The sequence below is a fragment of the Bos mutus genome, chromosome 3, assembly GCF_027580195.1.
Source record: "Bos mutus isolate GX-2022 chromosome 3, NWIPB_WYAK_1.1, whole genome shotgun sequence".
Lineage (NCBI taxonomy): Eukaryota > Metazoa > Chordata > Mammalia > Artiodactyla > Bovidae > Bos > Bos mutus.
The window spans coordinates 11,224,287-11,251,397 of record NC_091619.1 but is presented as its reverse complement, the minus strand read 5'-3'; the positions used below and the strand labels follow the sequence as shown (position 1 = coordinate 11,251,397).

Genomic DNA, 27,111 nt, shown 5'->3' with positions numbered 1-27,111 from the left:
TCCAGCCATCTCATTCTCTGTCGTCCCCTTCTCCTCCTGCCTGCAATCCCTCCCCTTACTAGCAACCAAGGGGATCTTAATTATTACATGGTTTCAGTCATTTAGGGGCTTCCCTGATAGCTCAGTTGGTAAAGAATCCCCCTGCAATGCAGGAGACCCCAGTTGGACTCCTGGGTCGGGAAGATCCGCTGGAGAAGGGATAGGCTACTGAATCCAATAGTCTAGCCTGGAGAATTCCATGGACTGTATAGTCCATGGGGTTGCAAACAGTCGGAGATGACTGAGTGACTTTCACTTTCAGTCACTTAAGCGTCCATGAGTGGGGATTTCGCCATCTGTAAAAGGTAAATAACATGTTCTCAAGGGGTCACTGTGATTATTAGGTAAAAGGCCCAGCACCAGGAGTATATTTCATTTTCCTCCTGGTACTAGAGTGGAGAAAATCACAGAAACTAAGGTCCAGGAGGTTAATTCCAGGTCTGCTGGGAGGTAGGAACTACCCACAAAAGCAGCAACCACTGTAAAGGATGTTGTCCTTTCCCCGGCTTGCAGGGGTGCTGAGACAAGGGAGTGGGAGGCTGAAGTTCATAGTAGCAAGGGAAGGGGGGATGGTCCGCAGGACACACAGGCCAAGCAGGAGATGGGGACCACCTGGCTGACCCACGGTCTAGGCTGGCTCCAGCTCAGCTGCCACACTGGCAGGAAGGCCCGATGCACCACTGTGGGTGGGACGGGGGAGCTGGGGGTGCAGAACCAGCCCTGGAGGGAGTGCTACTGCCTCTCTTTCCCCGCGACGGGACACTCCCTGCTCCAGCCACAGCAGCTCCTGAACGTCCACGCCACCACCCTTGGGCAGCTTCTTGCGATTCTGGGCATACGTTTCCACTGTGCGAACTACCTCTCTCACCCGGGATGCTGCGTGAGTCTGTGCTTCCCTTGCTCTGCCAAGAGGTTGGTGGATAGCACCAGGAAAAGCAGCGGGAGAAATCCCCTCTCTCACAGACACCAGGCAGACATGCCCAAGTCTATTTTAGTCAGAAGAAATACGTTCTTAAAAATAGGGTTTTTGTTTTTTTAAGTATTGAAAAGAGAAAATCATTTTATATAGATATATAATTATCTATACATATATGTAACACATGAATTATTTAATAAAAATACACATATATAAAAATATTTTCCCTCTCTCTGAACTCTCTCTGCCTCTCGCTGCCTCTGTCTCTGTCTCTCTATATATGTATACATATACATGCATATGTGTTATTGTTCAGTCACTAAGTCACGTAGGACTCAGACCCCATGGACTGCAGCACAGCCAGGCTCCTCTGTGCTTCACCGTCTCCTGGAGTTTGCTCACATTCATGTGCATTGAGTTGGTCATGCTGTCTAACCATCTCATCCTCTGCTGCCTGCTTCTTTTGCTTTCAGGCTTTCCCCACATCAGGGTCTTTTCCAGTGGGTCAGCTCTTCGAATCAGGTGGCCAAAGTACTGAAGTTTCAGCGTTAGCATCTGTCCTTCCAGTAAGTATTCAGAGTTGATTTCCTTTAGGATTGACTGGTTTGATCTCTCTCCTTGCAGTCCAAGGACTCTCAAGAGTCTTTTCCAACACTACAATTCAAAAGCATCAATTCTTTGATGCTCAGCCTTCTCTCACATCCATACATAACTACTAGAAAAACCATAGCTTTGACTGTATGGACCTTTATCAGCAAAGCGATGTCTCTGTTTTCTAGATTTGTCATAACTTTCCTTCCAAGGATCAAGCGTCTTTTAATTTCATGGCTACAGTCACTGTCTGCAATGCTTTTGGAGCCCCCCAAAATAAAATCTGTCAGTGTTTCTACTTTATCCCTTCTATTTGCCATGAAGTGATGGGACCTAATGCCATGATCTTAGTTGTTTGAATGTTGAGCTTCAAGCCAACTTTTTCACTCTTCTCTTTCACTTTCATCAAGAGGCTCTTTAGTTCCTCTTCACTTTCTGCTGTTAGAGTGGTATCATATGCATATCTGAGGTTGTTGATATTTCTCCCAGCAATCTTGATTCCAGCCTGTGCTTCATCCAGTCCAGCATTTCCCCTGATGTACTCTGTAGAGAAGTTAAATAAGCAGGGTGACAGTATACAGCCTTGACAAACTCCTTTCCCAATTTGGAACCAGTCGGTTGTTCCATGTATGGTTCTAACTGTTGCTTCTTGACCTATATATGGTTTCTCAGGAGACAGGGAAGGTGGTCTGGTATTCCCATCTCTTAAAGAATTTTCCACAGTTTGTTGTGATCCACACAAGTCAAAGACTTTGGCATAGGCAATGAAGCAGAAGTAGATGTTTTTCTGAAATTCCCTTGCTTTCTCTATGATCCAACAAATGTTGACAATTTGATCTCTGATTTCTCTGCCTTTTCTAAACCAAGCTTGTTTAGAGGTTCAAAATTTGGAGATCCTCAGTTCATGTACTGCTCATGTCTAGTTTGAAGGATTTTTAACATAACCTTTTTAGCATGTGAAATGAGTGCAATTGTATGGTAGTTTGAACATTCTTTGGTATTGCCCTTCTTTGGGATTGGAATGAAAACTGAGCTTTTCCAGTTGTGTGGCCACTGCTGAGTTTTCCAAATTTGCTGACAAATTGAATGCAGCACTTTAACAACAATCCTATTTTAGGATTTAAAATAGCTTAGGTGGAATTTCATCATCATCTCCTCTATCTTTGTTCATAGTAATTCTTCCTAAGGCTCACTTGACTTCACACTCTACTCCAAGATGTCTGGCTCTATGAGAGTGACCACACTTTCATATGAGAGTGGTTATCTGGGTCATTAAGACCTTTTTTGTACAATTCTTCTGTGTATTCCTGCCACCTCTTCTTAATATCTTCTGCTTCTGCTAGGTCTTTACTGTTTCTGTCCTTTTTTAAAAAATTTCTTTTTAAATTGAAGGATAATTGCTTTATAGAATTTTGTTGTTTTCTGTCAAACCTCGACATGAATCAGCCATAGGTATATATTTATCCCCTCCCTTTTGAACCTCCTTCCCATCTCCCACCCCATTCCACCCCTCTATATTGATACAGAACCCCTGTTTGAGTTTCCTGAGCCATACAGCAAATTCCCATTGGCTATCTGATTTACACATGGAAATGTAAGTTTCCATGTTACACTTTCCATACATTTCACCCTCTCCTCCCCCCTCCCCATGTCCATAAGTCTATTCCCTGTTTCTCGATTGCTGCCCTGTAAATAAATTCTTCAGTATCATTTTTCTAGATTCCTTAATATTCATTAGAATATGATATTTATATTTCTCTTTCTGACTCATTTCATTCTGTATAATAGGTTCTAGTTCATCCACCTCATCAGAATTGAGTCAAATGCATTCCTTTTTATGGCTGAGTAATATTTCATTGTGTATATGTACCATAACTTCTTTATCCATTCATCTGTTGATGGACATCTAGGTTGCTTCCATGTAATAGTGTATTAGTGCCGCAATGAACAATGTGATACATGTGTCTCTTTCAATTTTGGTTTCCTAGGAGTGGGATTGCTGGGTCATATGGTGGTTTTATTCCTAGGTTTTTAAGGAATCTCCATACTGTCTCCCATAGTGGCTGTATCAATTTACATTCCCACCAACTGCGCAAGAACATTCCCTTTTCTCCACACCCTCTCCAGCATTTACTGTTTGTAGACTTTTTGATGATGGCCATTCTGACCAGTGTGAGGTGATATCTCACTGTAGTTTTGATTTGCATTTCTCTAATAATGAGCGATGTTGAGCATCTTTTCACGTGTTTGTTAGCCATCTGTATGTCTTCTTTGGAGAAATACCTGTTTAAGTCTTTTCCCCACTTTTTGATTGGGTTGTTTGCTTTTCTGGCATTGAGTTGTATGAGCTGCTTATAATTTTGGAAAGTAATCCTTTGTCAGTTGTTTCACTTGCTATTATTTTCTCGCATTCTGGGGGTTATCTTTTCACCTTGCTTATAGTTTCCTTTGCTGTGCGAAAGTTGTTAAGCTTAATCAGGTCCCACCTGTTTACTTTTGTTTTTATTTCCATTACACTAGAATGTGGGTCATAGAGGATCTTGCTTTGATTTATGTCATGTTCTGCCTATGTTTTCCTCTAACAGTTTTATAGTTTCTGGTCTTACATTTAGGTCTTTAATCCATTTTGAGTTTATCTTTGTGTGTGCTGTTAGGAAGTGTTCTAATTTCATTCTTTTACATGTAGCTGTCCAGTGTTCCCAGCACCATTTATTGAAGAGGCTGTCTTTGCCCCATTGTATATTCTTGTATCCTTTATCAAAAATAAGATACCCATAGGAGCATGGGTTTATTTTTGGGCTTTCTGTCTTGTTCCATTGGTCTATATATCTGTTTTTGTGCCAGTACCATACTGTCTTGATGACTGTAGCTTTTTAGTGTAATCTGAAGTCAGGAAGGTCGATTCCTCGAGCTCCATTCTGCTTTCTCAGGACTGCTTTGGCTATTCGGGGTTTTTTGTGTTTCCATATGAATTGTGAAATTTTTTGTTCTAGTTCTGTGAAGAATGCCATTAGTAATTTGATAGGGACCACACTGAATGTGTAGATTGCAGTTTGGTAGTATAGTCATCTTCACAAAATCCATTCTTCCTACCCAGGAACATGGAATATCTCTCCATCTGTTTATGTCGTCTTTAATTTCTTCCATTAGTGTCTTATAATTTTCTGTGTACAGTTCTTTTGTCTCCTTAGGTAAGTTTATTCCTAGGTATTTCATTCTTTTTGTTGCAATGGTGAATGGGATTGATTCCTTAATTTGTCTTTCTGCTTTTTCATTGTTAGTACATAGAAATGCAAGTGATTTCTGAGTATTGATTTTGTATCCTGCAACTTTGCTAAATTCACTGATTCTCTACTAATTTTCTGACACTATCTTTAGGGTTTTCTAGGTACAGTATCATGTTATCTGCAAACAGTGAGAGCTTACTTCTTTTCCAATCTGGATTCCTTTTATTTCTTTTTCTTCTCTCATTGCTGTAGCTCAGACTTCCAGAACTATGTTGAATAATAGTGGTGAAAGTGGACACCCTTGTCTTGTTCCTGATCTTAGGGATATGATTTTAGTTTTTCACCGTTGAAAGTAATGTTTGTTGTAGACTTATCATATACGGCCTTTACTATGTTGAGGTAGGTTCCTTCTATGCCCATTTTTTGAAGTTTTAATCATAAATGGGTGCTGAATTTTGTCAAAGGCTTTTTCTGCATCTATTGAGATGATCATATGGTTTTTATCTTTTGATTTGTTAATATTGTATATCACATTGATTGATTTGAATATATTGAAGAATCCTTGCATCCCTGGAATAATCCCAACTTGATCATGGTGCATGAACTTTTTGATGTGTTGCTGAACTCTGTTTCCTAAAATTTTGTTGAGGATTTTTGCATCTCCGTTCATCAGTGATATTGGCTTGTAGTTTTGTTTTTTTGTGCTGTTTTTGTCTGGTTTTGGTATCAGGGTGATACCATTCTACAAACTCATTGTAGAATGAGTTTGGAAGTGTTCCTTCCTCCTCAGTTTTTTGAAAGAGTTTTAGAAGGATCGCCTTAGCTCTTCTCTAAATGTTTGATAGAATTCTCCTGTGAATCCGTCTGGTCCTGGGCTTTTGTTTTTTGGGAGATTTTTGACCACAGATTCAATTTCAGTGCTTGTAATTGGATTGTTCATAATTTCTATTTCTTCCTGGTTCAGTCTTGGAAGATTGAACTTTTCTGAGACTCTGTCCATTTCTTCCAGGTTATCCATTCTATTGCCATTTAGTTGATCATAAGTCACTTATAATCCTTTGTATTTCTGCATTGTCTGTTGTAACCTCTCCTCTTTCATTTCTGATTTGTTGGTTTGATTCTTCTCTCTTTTGTTCTTGATGAGTCTGGCTAAAGTTTTGTCAATTTTGTTTACCTTTTCAAAGAAACAGCTTTTAGTTTTATTGATCTTTACTATTGTTTCTTTTATTTCTTTTTCATTTATTACTGCTTGGATCATTATGATTTCTTTCCTTCTACTAATTTTGAGGGTTTTTTTTGTTCTTCTTTTTCCAGTTGTTTTAGGAGTAAAGTTAGGTTGTTTATTTGATGTTTTTCTTGTTTCTTGAGGTAGGATTGTATTGCTATAAACTTCCTCTTAGAACTGCTTTTGCTGCATCCCATAGGTTTTGAGTTGTCATGTTTTCATTGTCATTTGCTTCTAGAAATTTTTTGAGTTCCCTTTTGATTTCCTCAGTAACCTGTTGGTTATTTAGAAACGTGTTGCTTAATCTCCATGTGTTTGTGTTTCTTACAGTTCTTTCTTGTAATTGTTATCTAGTCTTATAGTGCTGAGGTTGGACAAGATGCATGATACGATTTCAATTCTCTTAAATTTACTGAGGTTTGATTTGTGACCCAGGATGTGGTCTATCCTGGAGAATGTTCCATGTGCACTTGAGAAGAAGGTGTATTCTTCTGCATTTGGATGGAATGTCCTGAAGATATCAATGGGATCCATCTCATCTAATGTGTCATTTAAGACTGGTGTTTCCTTATTAATTTTCTGTTTTGATGATCTGCCAATTGGTGTGGGTAGGGTGTTAAAGTCTCCTACTATTATTGTGTTACTGTCAATTTCTTCTTTTATGTCTGTTAGTGTTTGTCTTATGTATTGAGGTGCTCCTGTGTTGGGTGTATAGATATTTACAATTGTTATGTCTTCCTCTTGGATTGATCCCTTGATCATTATGTAGTGTCCTTCCTTATCTCTTGTAATTGTCTTTATGTTAAGGTCTATTTTGTCTGATATGAGGATTACTACTCCAGCTTTATTTTGCTTCCCATTTGCATGGAATATATTTTTCCATCCTCTCACTTTCAGTTTATATGTGTCTTGAGGTCTAAAGTGGGTTTCTTGTAGACAGCGTGTATATATATATATATATATATGTGTATATATATATATATATATATATTGTTTTTGTATATATATATCTTGTTTTTGTATCCATTCAGCCAGTCTGTGTCTTTTGGTTAGACCATTTAATCTATTTACATTTAAAGTAATTATTGATATATATGTTCCTATTGCCATTTTCTTAATGTTTGGGGTTGATTTTGTAGCTCTTTTTTCTTCTCTTGTATTTCTTGACTATATAAGTCCCTTTAACATTTGTTGTAAAGCTGATTTTGTGGTACTGAATTCTCCTAACTTTTGCTTGTCTGAAAAGCTTTTTATTTCTCCATCAATTTTGAATGAGATCCTTGCTGGGTATAGTAATCTTGGTTGTAGATTTTTCCTTTCAGTACTTTAAATATATCCTGCCATTCCCTTCTGGACTGCAGAGTTTTTGCTGTAAGATCAGCTGTTAAGTATATGAACTTTCCCTTGTATGTTACTTGTTGCTTCTCCCTTGCTGCTTTAATGTTTTTTCTTTGTGTTTAGATTTTATTAGTTGGATTAGTATGTGTCTTGGCATGTTTCTCCTTGGATTTATCCTGTATGGGACTCTTTGTGCATCTTGCACTTGATTGACTATTTCCTTTTCCATGTTGGGGAAATTTCAAACTATATCTTTAAAAAATTTCTCATACCCTTTCTTTTTCTCTTCTTCTTCTGGAACCCCTATAAATCCAATGTTGGTGCATTTGATATTGTCCCAGAGGCCTCTGAGACTGTTATCAGTTGTTTTCATTCTTTTTACTTTATTCGGCTCTTCAGAAGTTATTTCCACCACTTTGTCTTCCAGCTCACTGATTCATTCTTCTGCTTCAGATAATCTGCTATTCTTTCTAGAGTATTTTTAATTTCATTAGTTGTGTTGTTTGTCTATGTATGTTTATTCTTCAATTCTTCTAGGTCTTTGTTAATTTGTTCTTGCATTTTATCCATTTTGTTTTCAGTTTTTGATCATCTTTGCTATCATTATTCTGAATTCTTTTTCAGGTAGTTTGCCTATTTCCTCTTCACTTATTTGGACTAATGTGTTTCTAGTTGTTCCTTCATTTGTGTAGTTTTTGTCTGCCTTTTCATTATTTTTTTTTAACTTACTGTGTTTGAGGTCTGCTTTTCCCAGGCTTCAAGGTTGAATTCTTTCTTCTGTTTGGTTTCTGCCCTCCTAAGGTTGGTCCAGTGGTTTGTGTAAGCTTGTAAAGGGTGAGATTTGTGCTGAGTTTTTGTTTGTTTTTCCTCTGATGGGTAAGGCTGAGTGAGGTGATAATCTTGTCTGCTGATGATTGGGTTTGTATTTTTGTTTTATTTGTTGTTTAGATGAGGCATCCTGCACAGGGTGCTACTAGTGGTTGGTGATGCTGGGTCTTGTATTCAGTGGTTTTCTTTGTGTGAGTTCTCACTATTTGATACTCCCTAAGGTTAGTTCTCTGGTTGTCTAGAGTCTTGGAGTCAGTGCTCCCACTCCAAAAGCTCTGGGAACAAAGATTCCACAAGTGGTTTGTTATGGGATTGCTGCTGCTGCTGCTGCTAAGTCGCTTCAGTCATGTCTGACTCTGTGTGACCCCATAGACGGCAGCCCACCAGGTTCCCCCGTCCCTGGGATTCTCCAGGCAAGAACACTGGAGTGGGTTGCCATTTCCTTCTCCAATGGAGGAAAGTGAAAAGTGAAAGTGAAGTCGCTCAGTTGTGTCCGACTCTTCATGACCCCATGGACTACAGCCTGCCAGGCTCCTTCATCCATAGGATTTTCCAGGCAAGAGTACTGGATTGGGGTGCCATTGCCTTCTCCTTGTTATGGGATTAAGTGAGATTAAAACAAATATCCAAAAAAGAGAAACCAAAGATGAACCCCAGACAAATGGCAATTACAAAATCAGGCAAATAATTAAAATAATGGAATATACACATATACACATATACACCCATGAGCAAAGTGAAAACGGTCCACCAACAAAAGTAAAGTACAGTAGATTGACCCAACAAACAAAGGAAATAAAAAATTATATTTACCAGTTAAGAACAAAACTAACTAAAGCACAAACTGGAAAACAAAACTAAAACAAGGTGCCAATTGGGGAATAAAGCAATGAAAATTAAACTACCAAATTGTTGATAGGAAAGGAAAGAAAGAAAGAATAGATATGCAAAGTTAAATAGAGATAGATTAAGAAGATTTATATACATTAATGGACTCTGTGGGAGAGGGAGAGGGTGGGAAGATTTGGGAGAATGGCATTGAAACATGTAAAATATAATGTATGAAACGAGATGCCAGTCCAGGTTCAATGCATGATACTGGATGCTTGGGGCTAGTGCACTGGGACGACCCAGAGGGATGGTGTGGGGAGGGAGGAGGGAGGAGGGTTCAGGGTGGGGAGCACATGTGTGCCTGTGATGGATTCATTTTGATGTTTAGTGAAACTAATACAATTGTGTAAAGTTTAAAAATTAAAATACAATTAAAAAAAAATAAAGGCAGAACCACAAAAAAAATAAAATTAAATTAAATTAAAAAAAAAAGATTAACTGCAAGGGGAAAAGAACAGTAGGAAAGACAAAGAAAGGAATAAATATAGAAAAATATAATAGGTTTAAAAAATTAAAATTATAAAGAAGAGAAAAGAAAGAAAAACAGAAGAAAGAAAAAAAAAAAAGGAAAACTCCACAGAACTGCAAAAGCCCAATGTAAAGGCAAAGGTTTATAATAGCAATAAAAAAATGTTACTGATTAAAAAATAAAGCTCAAAATCTTAATTAGATTACACAATGCCAATAAAATCAACAACTGCAACAGAGGTGGGTGGAAAGGGGAAAAAAATCCAAAGGAATCTACAGAGTGTCCAGGTTCGATGCACGATGCTGGATGCTTGGGGCTGGTGCACTGGGACAACCCAGAGGGATGGTATGGGGAGGGAGGAGGGTGGAGGGTTCAGGATGGGGAACACATGTATACCTGTGGTGGATTCATTTTGATATTTGGCAAAACTAATACAATTATGTAAAGTTTAAAAATAAAATAAAGTTAAAAAAAATAGGTCAAATCTTTAAAAAAAAATAAAAATAATAAATGTTTTTCTTGAGTCACTGTTGTCAGAGTCCTTCCCCTCGCTGGGAGTGACAGTCCACCTCACCTCCCTCGGATGCCCTCCAACACTGTGCTGATCTCTGGACCTGCTGTGGGGGCAGCTCAGGTTCTAATCTTGTCCTACTCCTGTATGTTCTTGCCTCCAATGTCCACAGTTATCAGAACTACTGAATTTTCTTTGGTGGGAGCGCTCAATGACCTTTTATACATTCCATAGACAGAGTCTGCCTAGTTGATCATGTGGATTTAATCTGCAGCTAGTACAGCTGGTGGAAAGGTTTTGGGTCTTCTTCCTTAGCCACACTGCCCCTGGGTTTCAATTCGGGTTTTATTTCTACCTCTGCATGTGGGTCATCCACTGGGGTTTGGTCCTGAGGCTTCCCTGGAGGATTTGGGTCTGCACCTGTGAGGGCCAGGTGTGGAGGAGGTGCAGCTGCTTGGGTCGCAGGGGTTCTGGCAGCACCAGGTACTCAGGGGAGTTGGTGGCTAGGGCAGCAGGAAATACAGTGCTCTAGGAGGGCATGGCACTCCATGGAGAAGGAAATGGCAACCCACTCCAGTATTCTTGCCTGGAGAATCCCAGGGATGGGGGAGCCTGGTGGGCTGCCATCTATAGGGTCACACAGAGTTGGACAGGACTGAAGCGACTTAGCAGCAGTAGTAGGAGAGCGTGGCAACCAGTACTGGCCAGTACACTCCAGTATTTTTGCCTGGAGAACCCCCCTCCCTGACAGAGAAGGCTGGCAGACCACAGTTCACAGGGTTGCAAAGAGTTGGACACTGCTGAAGTGACCCTGCACGCATAGATGCAAAACTTTTTTGCTTGTGGCAGCTCTGCTCCAGTGAGAGTTGAGTGTGAAGATGGCCCAGCTGCTTGGCCTGTGGGGACCCTGGTGGCGCGAAGTGTGCAGGGACACGGACTGCCTCCGCCGCAGGAGTTATGGCCCTATCAGAGTCTTTTATTCGAGCCCGTTGTAGCTGGCAATCAGAACGCCTCTTTGGCCAGTCTTTCTCTGTAGCTCTGCCCATTCAGGCACATAGAGGGACCCCCCTGGCCGGGCGTCCTACTCTTGTTCTGCACATCAGTCACTTAAAGAAGCAAACTGGGTGAGGTCCTACTCTGTAGTTCAGTGCATCAGACGTTTGATGGGCCAGCCTCTCTATTCAGCTGCTGCCAATGCTGGCATGTCGGGAGAGAGAGGCTATAGTGATGGCTCCATCCCCTATGTGTGACTTAGCAGTATCGCCTTGCTTCCATGGCCACCTGGCTTTCCTCCACAGGCATTTCTTATCACAATCTCCTCCTTCACCTCCCCTCGATCTGTCTCTCTGCAGTCAACAGCAGCCCTCGCCCTGGGCTCACTCCCCAAACTCCAGCTCCCAGCCGAGCTGCGCCTTCCAGGGGACCCTCATCCGTGTCCAGGGTATGTATGGCTGCAGCAAGGACTGTCTGATTCTCATTCCACTTAAGCTGCCACAGATCAGCTGTTTCACTCTCAGCCTTAAATGTTTCTCCTCCAACTCAGACAACTACCCCGATGTGTGATCGGACCCCTGCTTTAGTTCCCTCACTCACCGAGGGCAGGTCCAATTCTACTAACACTCCTGTTTTCCCCCTTAGTTCCTTCATCCTACCAAGTTTTGCATGGTTCTATATATTCTTTTCCTCTGGTCAGGTACTCCTGTCCACTCTCAGCTGGTGTTATGCACGCACTTCTGTATCTTAAGGTGTATTCCTGATGTATCCATGGAGAGAGATGTACTCCACATCCACTGACTTCTCTGCCATCTTCAGTCCTCTTTTTCTGTCCTTTATAGTGCCCATACTTGCATGAAATATTCCCTTGATGGCTCTAGTTTTCTTGAAGAGATCTCTAGCCTTTCCCATTACATCGTTTTCCTTTATTTCTTTGCATAGTTTATTAAGAAGGCTTTCTGAGCTCTCCCTGTTGGTCTCTGGAACTGTGACTAATTGGGTATGTCTTTCCTTTTCCCTCTTGCCTTTTTGCTTCTCTTCTTTCCTCAGCTATTTGTAAACCTCCTCAGAAAACCGCTTTGCTTTCTTGCATTTCTTTTTCTTGGCGATGGTTTTGGTCACTGCCTCCCATACAAAGTTACAAATCTTCATCCATACCTCTTCAGGCACTCTGTCTACCAGATCCAATCCCTTAAGTTTATTCATCACCTCCACTGTATAATCATAAAGGATTTTATTTAGGTCATACCTGAATAGCCTAATGATTTTCCCTACTTTCTTCAACTTAAGCTTGATTTTTGCAATAAGATGCTCATGATCTGAGCCAGAGTCAGCCCCAGGTCTGGTTTTTGCTGGTTGTTAGAGTTTCTTCATCTTTGGCTGGAAAGAACATAATCAATCTGATTTCAGAATTGGCTATATGGTGATGTTCACTTGTATAGTTGTCTCTTGTGTTGTTGGAAAGGGATATTTGCTTGACAAAACTCTGTTAGCCTTTGCCCTGCTTCATTTTGTACTCCAAGGCCAGACTTGCCTGTTGTTTCAAGTATCTCTTGACTTCCTACTTTTGCATTCCAATCCCCTATGATGAAAAGGAGCTTTGGTGTTCTAGAAGGTCTTGTGGGTGTTCATAGAACTAGTCAACTTCAACTTCTTCAGCACTAGTGGTTGGGGCATAGACTTGGATTACCATGATGTTGAATGTTTTACCTTGGAAACGAAGCAAGATCATTCTGTCGTTTCTGCGTATCTGAGGTTTTTGCATATTTTGTCATTTTTGGATATCCGAGATTGCACCGAAGTATTGAATTTAAGATTCTCCTGTTGGCTATGAGGGCTACTCCATTTCTTCTAAGGGATTTATGGCCACAGTAGCAGATATAATGGTCATCTGGATTAAACTCATCCATTCTAATCAATTTTAATTCACTGATTCTTAAGATGTTGATGTTCACTCTTGCCCTCTCCTGCTTGACCACATCCAATTTACCTTGATTCATGGACTCAATATTCCAGGTTCCTGTGCAATATTGTTCTTTACAGCATCGGGCTTTACTTTCACCACCAGACACATCCACAACTGAACATCATTTCTACTTTGACTCAGCTGCTTCATTCTTTCTGGAGCTATTAGTAATTGCCCTCTGGTCTTCTCCAGTAGCATGTTGGACACCTTCTGACCTGTGGGGCTCATATTCTGGTGTCATACCTTTTTGCCTTTTCATACAGTTCATAGGGTTCTCATGGCAGGAATACTGGAGTGATTCATTCCTCCAGTGGACCGTGTTTTGTCAGCAGTCTTCACTGTGACTCATCAGTCTTGGGCGGCCCCACATGGCATGGCTCCTCATTGAGTTATGCAAGCTCCTTCAGCATGACAAGACTGTGATCCATAAAGTGGGTGTATACGTGTGCTCAGTCATGTCCAACTCTTTGCCACCCCATGGACTATAGCCCTCCAGGCTCCTCTGTCCATGGAATTTTCAAGGCAAGAATACTGGAACAAGTTGCCATTTCCTACTCTAGGGGATATTCCTGACCCAGGGATCAAACCTGTGTCTCTTGCATTATACATATTTCCATTAAAAGTTACCCTTCCTGGCCAGTTGGTGATGACAGGAAATGTCCCTCCCAGGAATAATGACTAATATTTATTATAGTAATAGCTATAATTTTTAAAACATTTATTATTGGTCCAATTCTGTGCTAAGTGAGCTCTTATATGCATTTTTGCAATTTTAATCCTCACAGTAATTTTAGGAGCACTTGATCTACTTGTTCTATAGGTAAGAAAATTGTGATTCCTTGTAGAGCATAGCAACTACTGACTGCAGCCTGGATTTTTGGGCCCCAGATCCTAAGCTACCACTCACCCCCACTGTATAAACTCCAGTCTCTCCTGTTGAGATCCTCACGAGACCAATGCCCATCAACTCTGTGGACAGTCTCTGATCATCCCACTGGGACAGCAGTGATAGCATCAGCTCTGCTCTCCTCATTCCCACTCTCACCTCCCCAGCCAGTCTTGCCTCCAAAGCTCAAGGAATGGGTTTCTCATAATGTAGGTCAGCTCAAGGTGCCTTTCAGCTCCCTTCCCCCGGCCCTCAGCTTCCTGCACAATGGGCCCCTGCCATCCTCACTTGCCCACCTAACCCACCAGGCTAATCGCCTTGTGATTCCTGAACACATAAAGCTTATTCCACCTTTGGGTCTGTGCGCTGACACTTCCCTTGCCAGGAATATTCTTCTTTCAGTTTTTCCATGGCTAGCTCCTCTTGTCACTCAGCTTAAATGTTTCCTTCTCAGAGAGGCCTTCTCAACCACTCTGGTAGGAGCTTGTCAGCCACTCCAGTACATCATCCCAGTTGTCATCTCTGCCTTACACTGATTGGTATCTGACCATTTTATTTTTCTTTTTTTTTTTATATTGTTCTGCCTTCACTGCAATGTAAGTATCAAAGGCCAGAAGCTTTGTCCATATCTTTCACCACAATGTCTAGAATAGCACCTGGCCCGTGTTGGGCCCTCAATAATTACTTATCAGGTGAATACTGCTCCATTCCTTTCCCCTTGTCCTAGAATGAGACAACAACCGTCTTAACATAGATGACCTCCAGACAGCAGATAACCTGGAGGTTTTCCTAACATTCTTTATGTTGCTCCTCCTGCTGTGGAATTCCAGCAGCCTGGAGTGAGCAGACCCCCTCACCTCTATAGGTCAGCAGGGCTTCATCCAGGAACTCGGCTGCCTTCCGGAAATGCTGGGAGATATTCACCTCAGGAAAGTCATCCACCTCCACACCCAGGTATTGGATCTCCAGGCCAGTGTAGAATTCAGGCCCCGTGTAGACACCAGTGCCATGAGCAGCATTCAGGATGTGAGTAATTCCCAGCCTCTTCAGCCTCCCCTTGTTCACAGCCACACTCCTAAAGAGAAAGAAGCAGGGACTTTTTTTTTTGCCAGCATCAGAACTAGAAAGGTACCTTACCTCTGAGATTGGAAGCCTGTTTCAGCAGGGTCAGGAGAGCCCAGCTGGGTGAAAACCACTTCCTCTGCTCCACGGTATGTCTGGGGCTTACTGCAAATATTGTTATAAAAATGGACCAGTGACCTAGTTCTAGCAAGAGAGAGAAGGGAGGGAGAGCTGGGCAGGGGAGGACAGGAGAAAGAGGAGAACAGGGCTGATGTGCAAGGAAAACATTGATTGACTGAGAAAGCTCTAGGCTAAAATTCCATGCCTTCAGGATCGACATTTATCAAGACACAAAAGTGGCAGTCAAAAATAATTATAAAATTAAGTATGTTTCACACTGATGTGGCATGCTATATTTTCCAAAGTGCTTTCATATGCGCTATTTTAATTTATCCTAATAATAAACTTAAGAAGTAGAATAACTATTCTTTTTTCCATCTGAAGATTGTAAAAATGAATCAACTATGTTTTAGGACTTGTTCCTAAGAAAAGACTCTGAACAAGAACTGGAGGTCAGGATCACTGACTGCCCAGAGCGGAAGTGGTAGAGCAGCCGGAAGTTGCCAGAGTTCCAGTCAGAAAGACTGGCAGGCAGGCTTTGACAGGAGCCAGAGCCATGCTGAGGAGTTGGTGGCCATGGCGTTGGGTGAGCCACTCTACAAGTCCGAGTACATCAAGATGGCACCTGAGAACAAAGTTAGTGGCCAGTCTGTATTGTGAGGAAGTCAGAACATCGTTCTCAGTGGCAAGACCATTGTGATGAACGACTGTATTATCCGAGGGGATCTGACAAATGTAAGAGTTGGACATCGTTGTGGTGTGAAGTCAGAGTGTCCTAAGGCCACCATTCAAGCAATTCAGCAAAGGTTGCATTTTTTCCTTTACATATTGGGGACCACATCTTTACTGAGGAAGATTGTGTGGTCAACGCAGCTCATATTGGCTCTTATGTTCACATTGGCAAGAATTGTGTGACTGAGTGCTGATGTGTCTTGAAAGGCTGTTGAAAAATTCTTGACAACACAGTATTACCCCCAGAAACTGTGGTCCCACCATTCACTGTCTTCTCAGGCTGCCCAGGACTTTTCTCAGGGGATCTTCCAGAATGTACTCAGGAGCTGATGACTGACATCGCCAAGAGCGACTACCAACAGTTTTTGCCCTTGACACAGGTCTAATGTCTCTGCCTTGTGTCTTGAATTTGATTGAACTCTAAGATGAACTTGGGGACAAAGTGAGCCAGACAGCATCTACAAAGAGCTCTTGTGTCTTTGACACCTCCCACACTCTTTTTTTGTTGTTGTTGTTGACTTCCCTGGTGGCTCAGATGGTAAAGTGTCTGTCTACAATGCGGGAGACCCAGGTTCGATCCCTGGATTGGGAAGATACCCTGGAGAAGGAAATGGCAATCCACTCTAGGACTATTGCCTGGAAAATCCCATGGACAGAGAAGCCTGGTAGGCTACAGCCCATGGGGTCACAAAAAGTCAGACACAACTGAGTGACTTCACTTTTCACACTCTTTTTTTGCTTGTTTGTTTAATTCTTTAGAATTTCTCAATCCTCCCAGGCTCTAAGCTCTTTAGACTTTAATAACAGAACGACTGGAGGGTTGTCTCCAAATGCTGTGCTTAAACCATATCTATTCACTGTCACTCTGTACCATGATGGGGGGAGCATAGACTCATCTGTTTCCAGCACTCCCGCCCTTTGCCCTGCGGGCAGCCGGTGGAGCAGGGCACTCTATCCCAGTGGGGAGGTTGTGTGCAGCCCGTGGCCACGAGCTGCCACAGTGAGCACCATTCGCAGGGGTCACTGTTGGCTTCCCTGCTGCTCATGCAATTGGCCAGTTGCCACAGCTGCTTGTCATTTGCAAAAAAAAAAAGTGTTTGCCACTTTTCAGTGCCCAGGTTCCTCTTGGCTACTAAAACTTGCAGGGAGGGTGGTTAGTATTTCTCTTCTTTCCAAAATGACCTGATCATCTTAATTAGGGGTGAATAATTTAAGACTTTCTAGCGTTCTATTCTAGGGCCTTGGCTTTCATTAAAAGGGGGGCCCTTAGCATTCAGATTTTGTTTTTGCAAAGTCCCATGTTTGAGTCTCACTTATGGATGGACTAGACTAGCAGCCACTCCTTGTCTCATGGTGTTTAGGGGCAGCAGTGTATGCCTTATTTCACTGGAGATGTAGCATTTGTGACACTTGCTTTCTGGCCTCAACCATTCAAACCATCCTGCATTTGCCAGAAATCTCACAGTTCAGACCAAAATATCAATACTTGGGCCCAATCTCATATGTACATGGGGATCTCTTAAAATCATTCTGGGGGCCTGGAGTCCCGAGGAGTAGACAGAGTTGCCAGTGCTGTCCTTATCTTCTGGGTAATGGCACAATCCTTCCCGTTCTGCTCTAGTAGGAAGACTTAGAAGTGAAGGCCTGAGAAGGTCGGCCTTGCCTGATGCTCTAGTGCTACTGCGAATGGGGTAGGACAGTCCAGCCTCAAAGGTCAGGATCTAGCAGCAGCTGTCTTGACTTAATATCTGGTCTGGGGTTTGCAAAAAGAACTATGTAGTCACCTCTGCTAGTTCAATATAAAACTGCTTTCTGGTTTCTCATTTTTTATGTTTGTACATTAAAGGTGTGACACATGAAACAAACAAACAGAAAAAGAACTGGAGTTTGGGGTTCCTAGTTCAGAGTTCTTTTTACCGTAGTGGAACAGGTGGAGCTTAGTTTGAAGAGCTTCTGCACACAGCGTTGCCCAAGAAGAAGCAGAGGCCTTCAGCTGGGGATTTCTGGAGATGCCCAGAGTCTCTGTTCATCGCAGTGTGAATGTTTCTGAATCTGTGGAGCTAATTAGCGATCACTTGGGACTTGGTGCCCAGCTCTGGGAAATTGGGTTCTGGGCAACATATTATACCATGCTGGAGTATAAGACCCAATGTCCAAAGCTATTTTACCTATTGCCTGCTTTCAGGGCCCCAAATTCCCTCCCTTATATTGGGAAAAGATCTCATTAAGAAGCCAGTAGATCAGCAAAATGGTTTCACAAATCAGTCTTTTGTTACCAATTATGTACTGGCAAGACCATGATGAAGGAATAAGATGTGAGTGAGTTGTTTGGGGTTTTGTTCTGGATACCACTGATAAACTTTTGAAAAACAACATTTTGTTTTCTGATTATAAAAATAAATGTTTACTGTAGGATATCTATACAATTCAAAAATCACTTATAGAACCACCTCCCAGCAAGAAGTATTGTGAAATTTTTATCACATTTGTTTCTAATTTGTTGTCTATGCAAAAGCACATGTGCACACACACACACACACACACTATATCAGTTAGTATCATATCGTATATACAGGTTTTGGAACCTATCTATCCTCTTAATATATTGTGGATATTTTCATAAGTTAGTAAATACATATAAAATCAATATTGTCAATGGCTCCAAGTGCCCCATTATATGGTTGTTACGGATGTCATGGAATAATGGTAATAGTGAGGTGTGTGCTATTGGCAAGGCTCTGGGCAGGTAGGAAGGCCCAGAGAGGGCACCTGGGGCAGCGGGGAAGGCTGTGAACGACAGCCCTGTCAGGAGGTTGGAGGATAAACAATCATACCAGCATTTTTGCCTGGGAATCCCTGTGTGCAGATGGGTGGCCTGGGTCTTTCTCCAAGGTGGGGGCTGGAAAAATGCTCAGGCAGCATCCATTTGCTGGATGGAGCTATTGGAGCTGTTGGTCCAAGTTGGGGGAATTTCATCTCTCTTGGGCACTACCCAGAAGGCTGGGACAAAGGCTCATGACCATCCAGCCATCAGACTCACTTCTCTGCTATGAAGACGTTGGGCCAGACCTCATCCACCTCATTCCAGGGAGCCTCTTGGCGGTCTTGGACCAAGGCCCGCTGGAGGTCCAGGATGCAGGGAGTGTTGTACAGGCTGGTGTCATCCATCTTCTCCCTGACACGGTTGTACAGGTCCTCCACCAGCAACTGCTCGGCAGACTCCAGCATGCCTGGACACTCTGCCTCGACTCTGACCCCACGTGGCTTGAGTTCTAGGGGGAGAAGCAGCATTCTCATCAAAGAGAAAGAACACCACGACCCTCCCTGCTCCTTGGAAGAATCCACAATTGGCCCATTTTCTGCCGGGACTCTGTGTATGGGATGAATCTGATCTTCCAGGAAGGACTTAACAGGGATCAGCAGTAGCATAGATGTACTGGGGTGGGAGAAGGGACGTCAGTTTCCCTCATCTCCTCCCATATTTCTATAAAACTGGCTGATATTTTCTTGGACCACGGTCCTTAAGTAGCTAGTATATGTCCGATTTATACTTGTAAAACCCATAGTGAAACAAAATGTATGCTTAGATGCATTTACCAGATGAATACATGACATTCTTTAGTAACATAATTCATTCCATTAGTTCGAATCCATTATGTACAGAGGGCAAATAACTGGGAAAAGTAAAATTTTCAACAGTCACTTATGCTAGGTCATGTTCTACTACACCTTTAGTTTACTTATTTCATTTATTGTCTGAATGCATTACTTGGGCACAATCTCAAAAATGACAGAGTGATCTCTGTTCATTTCCAAGGCAAACCATTCAATATCACAGTAATACAAGTCTATGTGCCAACCAGTAACGCTGAAGAAGCTGAAGTTGAACGGTTCTGTGAAGACCTACAAGACCTTCTAGAACTAACACTCCAAAGTGATGTCCTTTTCATCATAGGGGACTGAAATGCAAAAGTAGGAAGTCAAGAGATATCTGGAGTAACAGGCAAATTTCACCTTGGAGTACAAAATGAAGCAGGGCAAAGGCTAACAGAGTTTTGCCAGGAGAACACACTGGTCATAGCAAACACTCTCTTCCAACAACACAAGAGAAGACACTACATGTGGAATCACCAGATGGTCAATACCGAAATCAGATTGATTATGTTCTTTGCAGCCGAAGATGGAAAAGCTCTATATGGTCAGCAAAAAAAAAAAAAAAAAAAAGACTGGGAGCTGACTGTGGCTCATATCATGAAATTCATGAACTCCTTATTGCCAAATTCAGATTTAAATTGAAGAAACTAGGGAAAACCACTAGGTCATTCAGGTATGACCTAAATCAAATCCCTTACAGTCGAAGTGACAAATAGACTCTAGGGATTAGATCTGATAGAGTGCCTGAAGAACTATGGATGGAGGTTTGTGACATTGTACATCCCCAAGAAAAAGAAATGCAAAAAAGGCAAAATGCTTGTCTAGGGAGGCCTTACAAATAGCTGAGAAAAGAAGAGAAGCCAAAAGCAAAGGAGAAAAGGAAAGATATACCCATCTGAATGCAGAGTTCCAAAGAATAGCAAGGAGAGATAAGAAAGCCTTTCTCAGTGATCAGTGCACAGAAATAGAGGAAAACAATAGAATGGGAAAGACTAGAGATCTCTTCAATAAAATTAGAGATATCAAGGGAACATTTCTTGCAAAGATGGGCACAAAAAAGGACAGAAATTGTATGGACCTAACAGAAGCAGAAGATATTAAGAAGAGGTGGTAAGAATACACAGAAGAACTGTACAAAAAAGATCTTCGGACCCAGATAACCATGATGGGGTGATCACTCACCGAGAGCCAGACATCCTGGAATTGGAAGTAAAGTGGGCCTTAGAAAGCATCACTAAAAAACAAAGCTAGTGGAGGTGATGGAATTCCAGTTGAGCTATTTCAAATCCTAAAAGATGATGCTGTGAAAGTGCCACACTCAGTATGCCAGCAAATCTGGAAAACTCAGCAGTGGCCACAGGACTGGAAAAGGTCCATTTTCATTCCAGTCCCAAAGAAAGGCAATGCCAAAGAGTGTTCAAACTACTGCACAATTGCAGTCATCTCAAACACTAGCAAAGTAATGCTCAAAATTCTCCAAGCCAGGCTCCAGCAGTACATGAACTGTGAATTTCCAGATGTTCAAGCTCATTTTAGAAGAGGCAGAGGAACCAGAGATCCAATTGCCAACATCTGTTGGCTCATCAAAAAAGCAAGAGAGTTCCAGAAAAACAACTACTTCTGCCTTATTGACTATGCCAAAGCCTTTGACTATGTGGAGCACACTAACTCTGGAAAATTCTTCAAGAGTTGGGAATACCAGACCACCTTACCTGATTCCTTAGAAATCTGTACGCAGGTCAAAAAGCAACAGTTAGAACTGGACATGGAACAGACTGGTTCCAAATTGGGAAATGAGGACATCAAGACTGTATATTGTCACCTTGCTTATTTAACTTATATGCAGAGTACATCATGCAAAATGCTGGGTTGGATGAAGCACAAGTTGGAATCAATATTGCCGGGAGAAATATCAAAAATCTCAGATACACAGATGATACCACCCTAAAGGCAGAAAGTGAAGAGGAACTAAAAAGCCTCTTGATGAAAGTGAAAGAGGAGAGTGAAAAAGTCAGCTTAAAACTCAACATTCAGAAAACTAAGATCATGGCATCTGGTCCCACCACTTCATGGCAAAAAGATGGGGAAACAACGGAAACATGAGAGACTTTATTTTGGGGGGCTCCAAAATCACTGCAGATGGTGACTGCAGCCATGAAATTAAAAGATGCTTGCTCTTTGGAAGAAAAGCTATGGCCAACCGAGACAGCATATTAAAAAGCAGAGCCATTACTTTGCCCACAAAGTGCATATAGTCAGAGCTATGGTTTTTCCAGTAGTTATGTATGGATGTGAGAGTTGGACTGTAAAGAAAGCTGAGCATGGAAGAATCGATGCTTCTGAACAGTGGTGTTGGAGAAGACTCTTGAGAGTCCCTTGGACTGCAAGGAGATCCAACCAGTCTATTCTAAAGGAAATCAGTCCTGAATATTCATTGGAACAACTGATGCTGAAGTTGAAACTCCAATACTTTGGCCATCTGATGCAAAGAACTGACCAATTGGAAAAGACTCTGATACTGGGAAAGATTGAAGACAGGAGGAGAAGGGGCTGACAGAGGATGAGATGGTTGGATGGCATCACCAACTCAATGGACATGAGTTTGAGCAAGCTCTGGGTGTTGGTGATGGACAAGGAAGCCTGGCATGCTGCAGTCCATGGGATTGCAGAGTCAGACATGACTGATCAACTGAACTGAACTGACTGCCTCTCTAGAGTGTAGGCACCTGTGATCCACAACCTCCCAGCTCTATGACAGCTGGGAAAACTTTGCAATGAGCCCTGATGCCAGTCACAAGACATCATACAGGACCTTTTTGACAACAGCCCAGAAAAGCTCAAATTTCAAATGAATTCCCTCTTGAGTGAAACTTTATCTTCTCCTTCCAATGTATTTTCTTCCAAATTATCAAATATAGAGGAAAGTAAGATCTTTCATTTCTCTAAGAATTTATCAGTTCAGTTCAGTCACTCAGTCATGTCTGATTCTGCGACCCCATGGACTGCAGCACCCGAGGTCTCCTCGGTGCTGCAGTCCTTGGGGTCCATCACCTGTCCATCATCCAACTCCCAGAGTTTACTCATACTCAGGTCCATTGAGTTAGTGATGCCATCCAACCTTCTCATTCTCTGTCAGCTCCTTCTCCTGTCTTCAGTCTTTCCCAACATCAGGGTCTTTTCCAATGAGTCAGCTCTTTGCAGCAGGTGATCAAAGTATTGGAGTTTCAGCTTCAGCATCAGTCCTTCTAATGAATATTCAGGACTGATTTCCTTTAGGATGGACTGGTTGGATCTCCTTGCAGCCCTAGGGACTCTTGACAGTCTTCTACAACACCACAGTTTAAAAGCATCAATTCTACAGCACTCAGCTTTCTTTATAGAACAACTCTTACATCCATACATGACTATTGAAAAATCATAGCTTTGACTAGACAGACCTTTGTTGGCAAAGTAATGTCTCTGTTTTTTAATATGCTGTCTAGGTTGATCATAACTTCTCCCAAGGAGTAAGCGTCTTAATTTCAAGGGTACAGTCACCATCTGCAGTGATTTTGGAGCTCAAAAAAATAAAATCTGTCACTGTTTCCACTGTTTCCACATCTATTTGCCGTGAACTGATGGGACCTATGGTCATGTATGGATGTGAGAGTTGGACTGTGAAGAAGGCTTAGCACCAAAGAATTGATGCTTTTGGACTGTGGTGTTGGAAGAAGACTTTTGAGAGTCCCTTGGACTGCAAGGTGGTCCAACCAGTCCATTCTAAAGGAGATCAGCCCTGGATTTTTTTTGGAAGGAATGATGCTCAAGCTGAAACTCCAGTACTTTGACCACCTGATGCAAAGAGTTAACTCACTGGAAAAGACTCTGATGCTGGGAGGGATTGGGGGCAGGAGGAGAAGGGGATGACAGAGGATGAGATGGCTGGATGGCATCACTGACTCAATGGACGTGAGTCTGGGTGAACTCCAGGAGGTGGTGATGGACAGGAAGACCTGGCGTGCTGCGATTTATGGGGTCGCAAAGAGTCGGACACGACTGAGCGACTGAACTGAACTGAACTGATGGGACCAGATGCCATGATCTTAGTTTTCTGAATGTTGAGTTTTAAGACAACTTTTTCACTCTCCTCTTTCACTTTCGTCAAGAGGCTCTTTAGTTCTTCTTCACTTTCTGCCATACAGGTGGTGTCATCTGCATATCTGAGGTTATTGATATTTTCCCTGGCAATCTTGATTCCAGCTTGTGCTTCTTCCAGCCCAGTGTTTCTCATGAAGTACTCTGCATATAAGTTAAATAAGCAGGGTGACAATATATAACCTTGACATACTCCTTTCCCGATTTGGAGCCAGTCTGTTGTTCCATGTCCAGTTCTAACTAACTGTTGCTTTTTGACCTGCATACAGATTTCTCAGGAGTCAGGCAAGGTGGTCCTGTATTCCCATTTTTTTAAGAATTTTCCACAGTTTGTTGTGATCCACACAGTCAAAGGCTTTGGCATAGTCAATGAAGCAGAAGTAGTTGTTTTTCTGGAACTCTCTTGCTTTTTTGATGAGCCAACAGATGTTGGCAATTTGATCTCTGGTTCCTCTGCCTCTTCTAAAACCAGCTTGAACATCTGGAAGTTGACAATTCACGTATTGTTGAAGCCTGGCTTGGAGAATTTTGAGCTTTACTTTACTAGCGTGTGAGAGGAGTGCAATTGTGTGGTAGTTTGAGCATTCCTTAGTGTTGCCTTTCTTTGGGATTGGAATGCAGACTGACTTTTTCCAGTCCTGTGGCCACTGCTGAGTTTTCCAAATTTGCTGGCATATTGAGTGCAGCACTCACAGCATCATCTTTTAGGATTTGAAATAGCTCAACTGGAATTCCATCACCTCCACTAGTTTTGTTCGTAATGATGCTCCTAAGGCCCACTTGACTTCACATTCTAGGATGTCTGGGTCTAGGTGAATGATCACACCATTGTGATTATCTGGGTCATGAAGATCTTTTTTGTACAGTTCTTCTGTGTATTCTTGCCACCTCTTCTTAATATCTTCTGCTTCTGTTAGGTCCATACCATTCTGTCCTTTATTGAGCCCATCTTTGCATGAAATGTTCCCTTGGTATCTCTAATTTTCTTGAAGAGCTCTCTAGGCTTTTCCATTCTACTGTTTTCCTCTATTTCTTTGCATTGATCACTGAGGAAGGCTTTCTTATCTCTCCTTGCTATTCTTTGGAACTCTGCCTTCAAATGGGTATATTTTTCCTTTTCTCCTTTGCTTTTGGCTTCTCTTCTTTTCACAGCTATTTGTAAGGCCTACTCAGACAACCATTTTGCCTTTTTTTTTGCATTTCTTTTTCTTGGGGATTGGTCTCGATCCCTGTCTCCTGTACAATATCACGAACCTCTGTCTGTAGTTTATCGGGCACTCTGTCTATCAGATCTAGTCCCTTAAATCTATTTCTCACTTCCTCTGTATAATCGTAAGGGATTTGATTTAGGTCATCCCTGAATGGTCTAGTTACAAAGGAGAAGGAAAAAGAAGGTAAGTAGGAAACAGGTGTCCTCCATGTTGGTCATAGCGTCTTCCAGCACCACCTCTTCTCCATGGGTGAAATGTGGGTGAAGAGTGCAGCCGCATTTGGCAAATAGATGTGGCCTTGCTCTTCATGGAATGAGCAGGTGTGTGTAAGCTGGGCATGGCACTCAAATTCTGTCGATCCAGGAGTCCTGAGTTCTGCTGAGGGCTGAGGGCTTCATTTCCCTAAAGCTTCCCCTTCCTCTCCTCCCTTATTTCTGCACCACCTGATGGGCCCCACATCCATTCACAGGTCTCAGCTCTAAGTGTTCTTTGATCTCCATTTCAAAAGCAGAAAGAAGGAAACCTCTGCAATCCCAGTGCTCTATTTTGTTTAAAAATAGATGAAGTGTTCCTATTTTCTCCACCACTCTGGACTCTCCTGGGGTCTTAAATGGCAAATGTAAAAGCCTTTCTCTTTCCTTACTTCTAAGTAGAAGTAAGATTTCTACTTAGGTATTTTTACTACACTGAGAAAAAGACTCCCCACTGCCTCATTAAAACATGCAGCTGGGCCTTCCTCAGCTATTTACATAGCAGGGGATTGTTTTGAGTTCTTTTCCTTCCTGTTTAAAACAAATGTGCCAGTTCCTTACCCACACCGGGTACTTTCCCTAGGTTTCTAGTCCACACCTCAGCCACATCAGTTCTCCCATTTATTTCTACTCCTGGAAGTTTCTTCAAAAGACAGTTAAGCCCAGACAATTCTCTGCACTCTCTCAGATGTGTGGCATATGCAGACTTTCCTGAAATTGGAAGGTTCTGCCACATCCATTTTTACATCTCTAGTCATTACTGAGTAGGGCAATGTTTTGAAAGATCACTTGGTACATTTTCCTTTTTTTCTGTAATTTATTCTTTGCTTCTTCTTCCACCACCCATCAGCCACTCAGACTACTGAAACTTTGACTTAATGCCTAGATGTGACCTAGGATTGGAAAAAAATGCATTGCTCATTTTCAGGTCTCAGTATAAACGTTGAATGTCCCTAGAACCCCACAGACCTGACAGTGAAGCTTTCAAAGAGAGCACATGGTTTTCTCACTACTCCTTAAACTGGACTCTTACTCACACACAAACCTAGAGAGTAGAGCAGAAAGGGAAGCGCAGAGCATGGATGATGCAGGATGGGCTGTTAGGGACATTCCTAACCACTCAGGAGGGACAAAGAACTTTCAGAGTTAGAGTGGTGCTGTGAGCAGTTTAGAAAGAACTGGATTGGGGTCAAGACACCTTGGCCAGGGCTTATCTAGTGACTCAGTGGTACAGAATCCTCCTGCCAGTACAGGAGACATGGGTTCGATCCCCGGTCCGGGAAGATCCCATATGCTGTGGAGCAACTAAGCTCATGCACTGCAACTATTAAGCCTGAGCTCTAGAGCCAGGGAACTGCAACTTCTGAAGCCTCTGCACCCTACAGCCTGTGCCCTGCAACAAGAGAAACCACTGCAGTGAGAAGCCCTCACACTGCAACGAAGAGTCCGCCACTCGCCACAACTGGAGAAAAGCCAGTGCAGCAACAAAGACCCAGCACAGCCAAAAATAAATAAATAAAAATTCAAAATGCACACCTAGGCCTGCCTAGGAGAGAGGCAATAGCCACCCCAGGAAGGGCAATAAAGAAAACAGAAAAAAAGTAGTTATTTGAGAAGATGGAGCCTCCTGGGATTCCCAGACCAACAAGCAACATCAGGTAAAATATCTCATTCCTCATCAAGTGTATAGGAGATCCAGATGTCCTCAGAGACCCAAAGGGTCTAGGGCCTAAGGAAGACCTGGGGTTACATGGAAAAGGAGTAGTATGTTTGGTTCTCATCACTAGGGAAGTGATCCTGGCCACCAGCTGTGGATGCCAGATTAGGCTCAAGGCCAGGTGGGTGCTGTGTCATTAATAGGACTGCCTTACCCCACTATCGGAGAAGGCAATGGCACCCCACTCCAGTACTCTTGCCTGGAGAATCCCATGGACGGAGGAGCCTGGTGGGCTGCAGTCCATGGGGTCGATAAGAGTCGGGCACAACTGAGCAACTTCACTTTCCCTTTTCACTTTCTTGCTTTGGAAAAGGAAATGGCAACCCATTCCAGTATTCTTGCCTGGAGAA

The 27,111-nt window shown here is 42.4% G+C and overlaps 1 protein-coding gene and 1 pseudogene across 1 annotated transcript in view; one reads left to right on the top strand and one right to left on the bottom strand.

Annotated features, from left to right (window-relative positions):
* STYXL2 (serine/threonine/tyrosine interacting like 2) overlaps nucleotides 1-27,111 on the bottom strand; it is a 66,957-nt gene that overhangs the window by 11,675 nt on the left and 28,171 nt on the right. Inside the window, 2 exon segments of the mRNA XM_005907607.3 lie at nucleotides 14,738-14,955; nucleotides 18,835-19,066. Of these exon segments, the coding sequence (XP_005907669.2) occupies nucleotides 14,738-14,955; nucleotides 18,835-19,066 (450 nt within the window).
* Nucleotides 15,639-16,180, top strand: LOC102272142 (dynactin subunit 5-like; annotated as a pseudogene).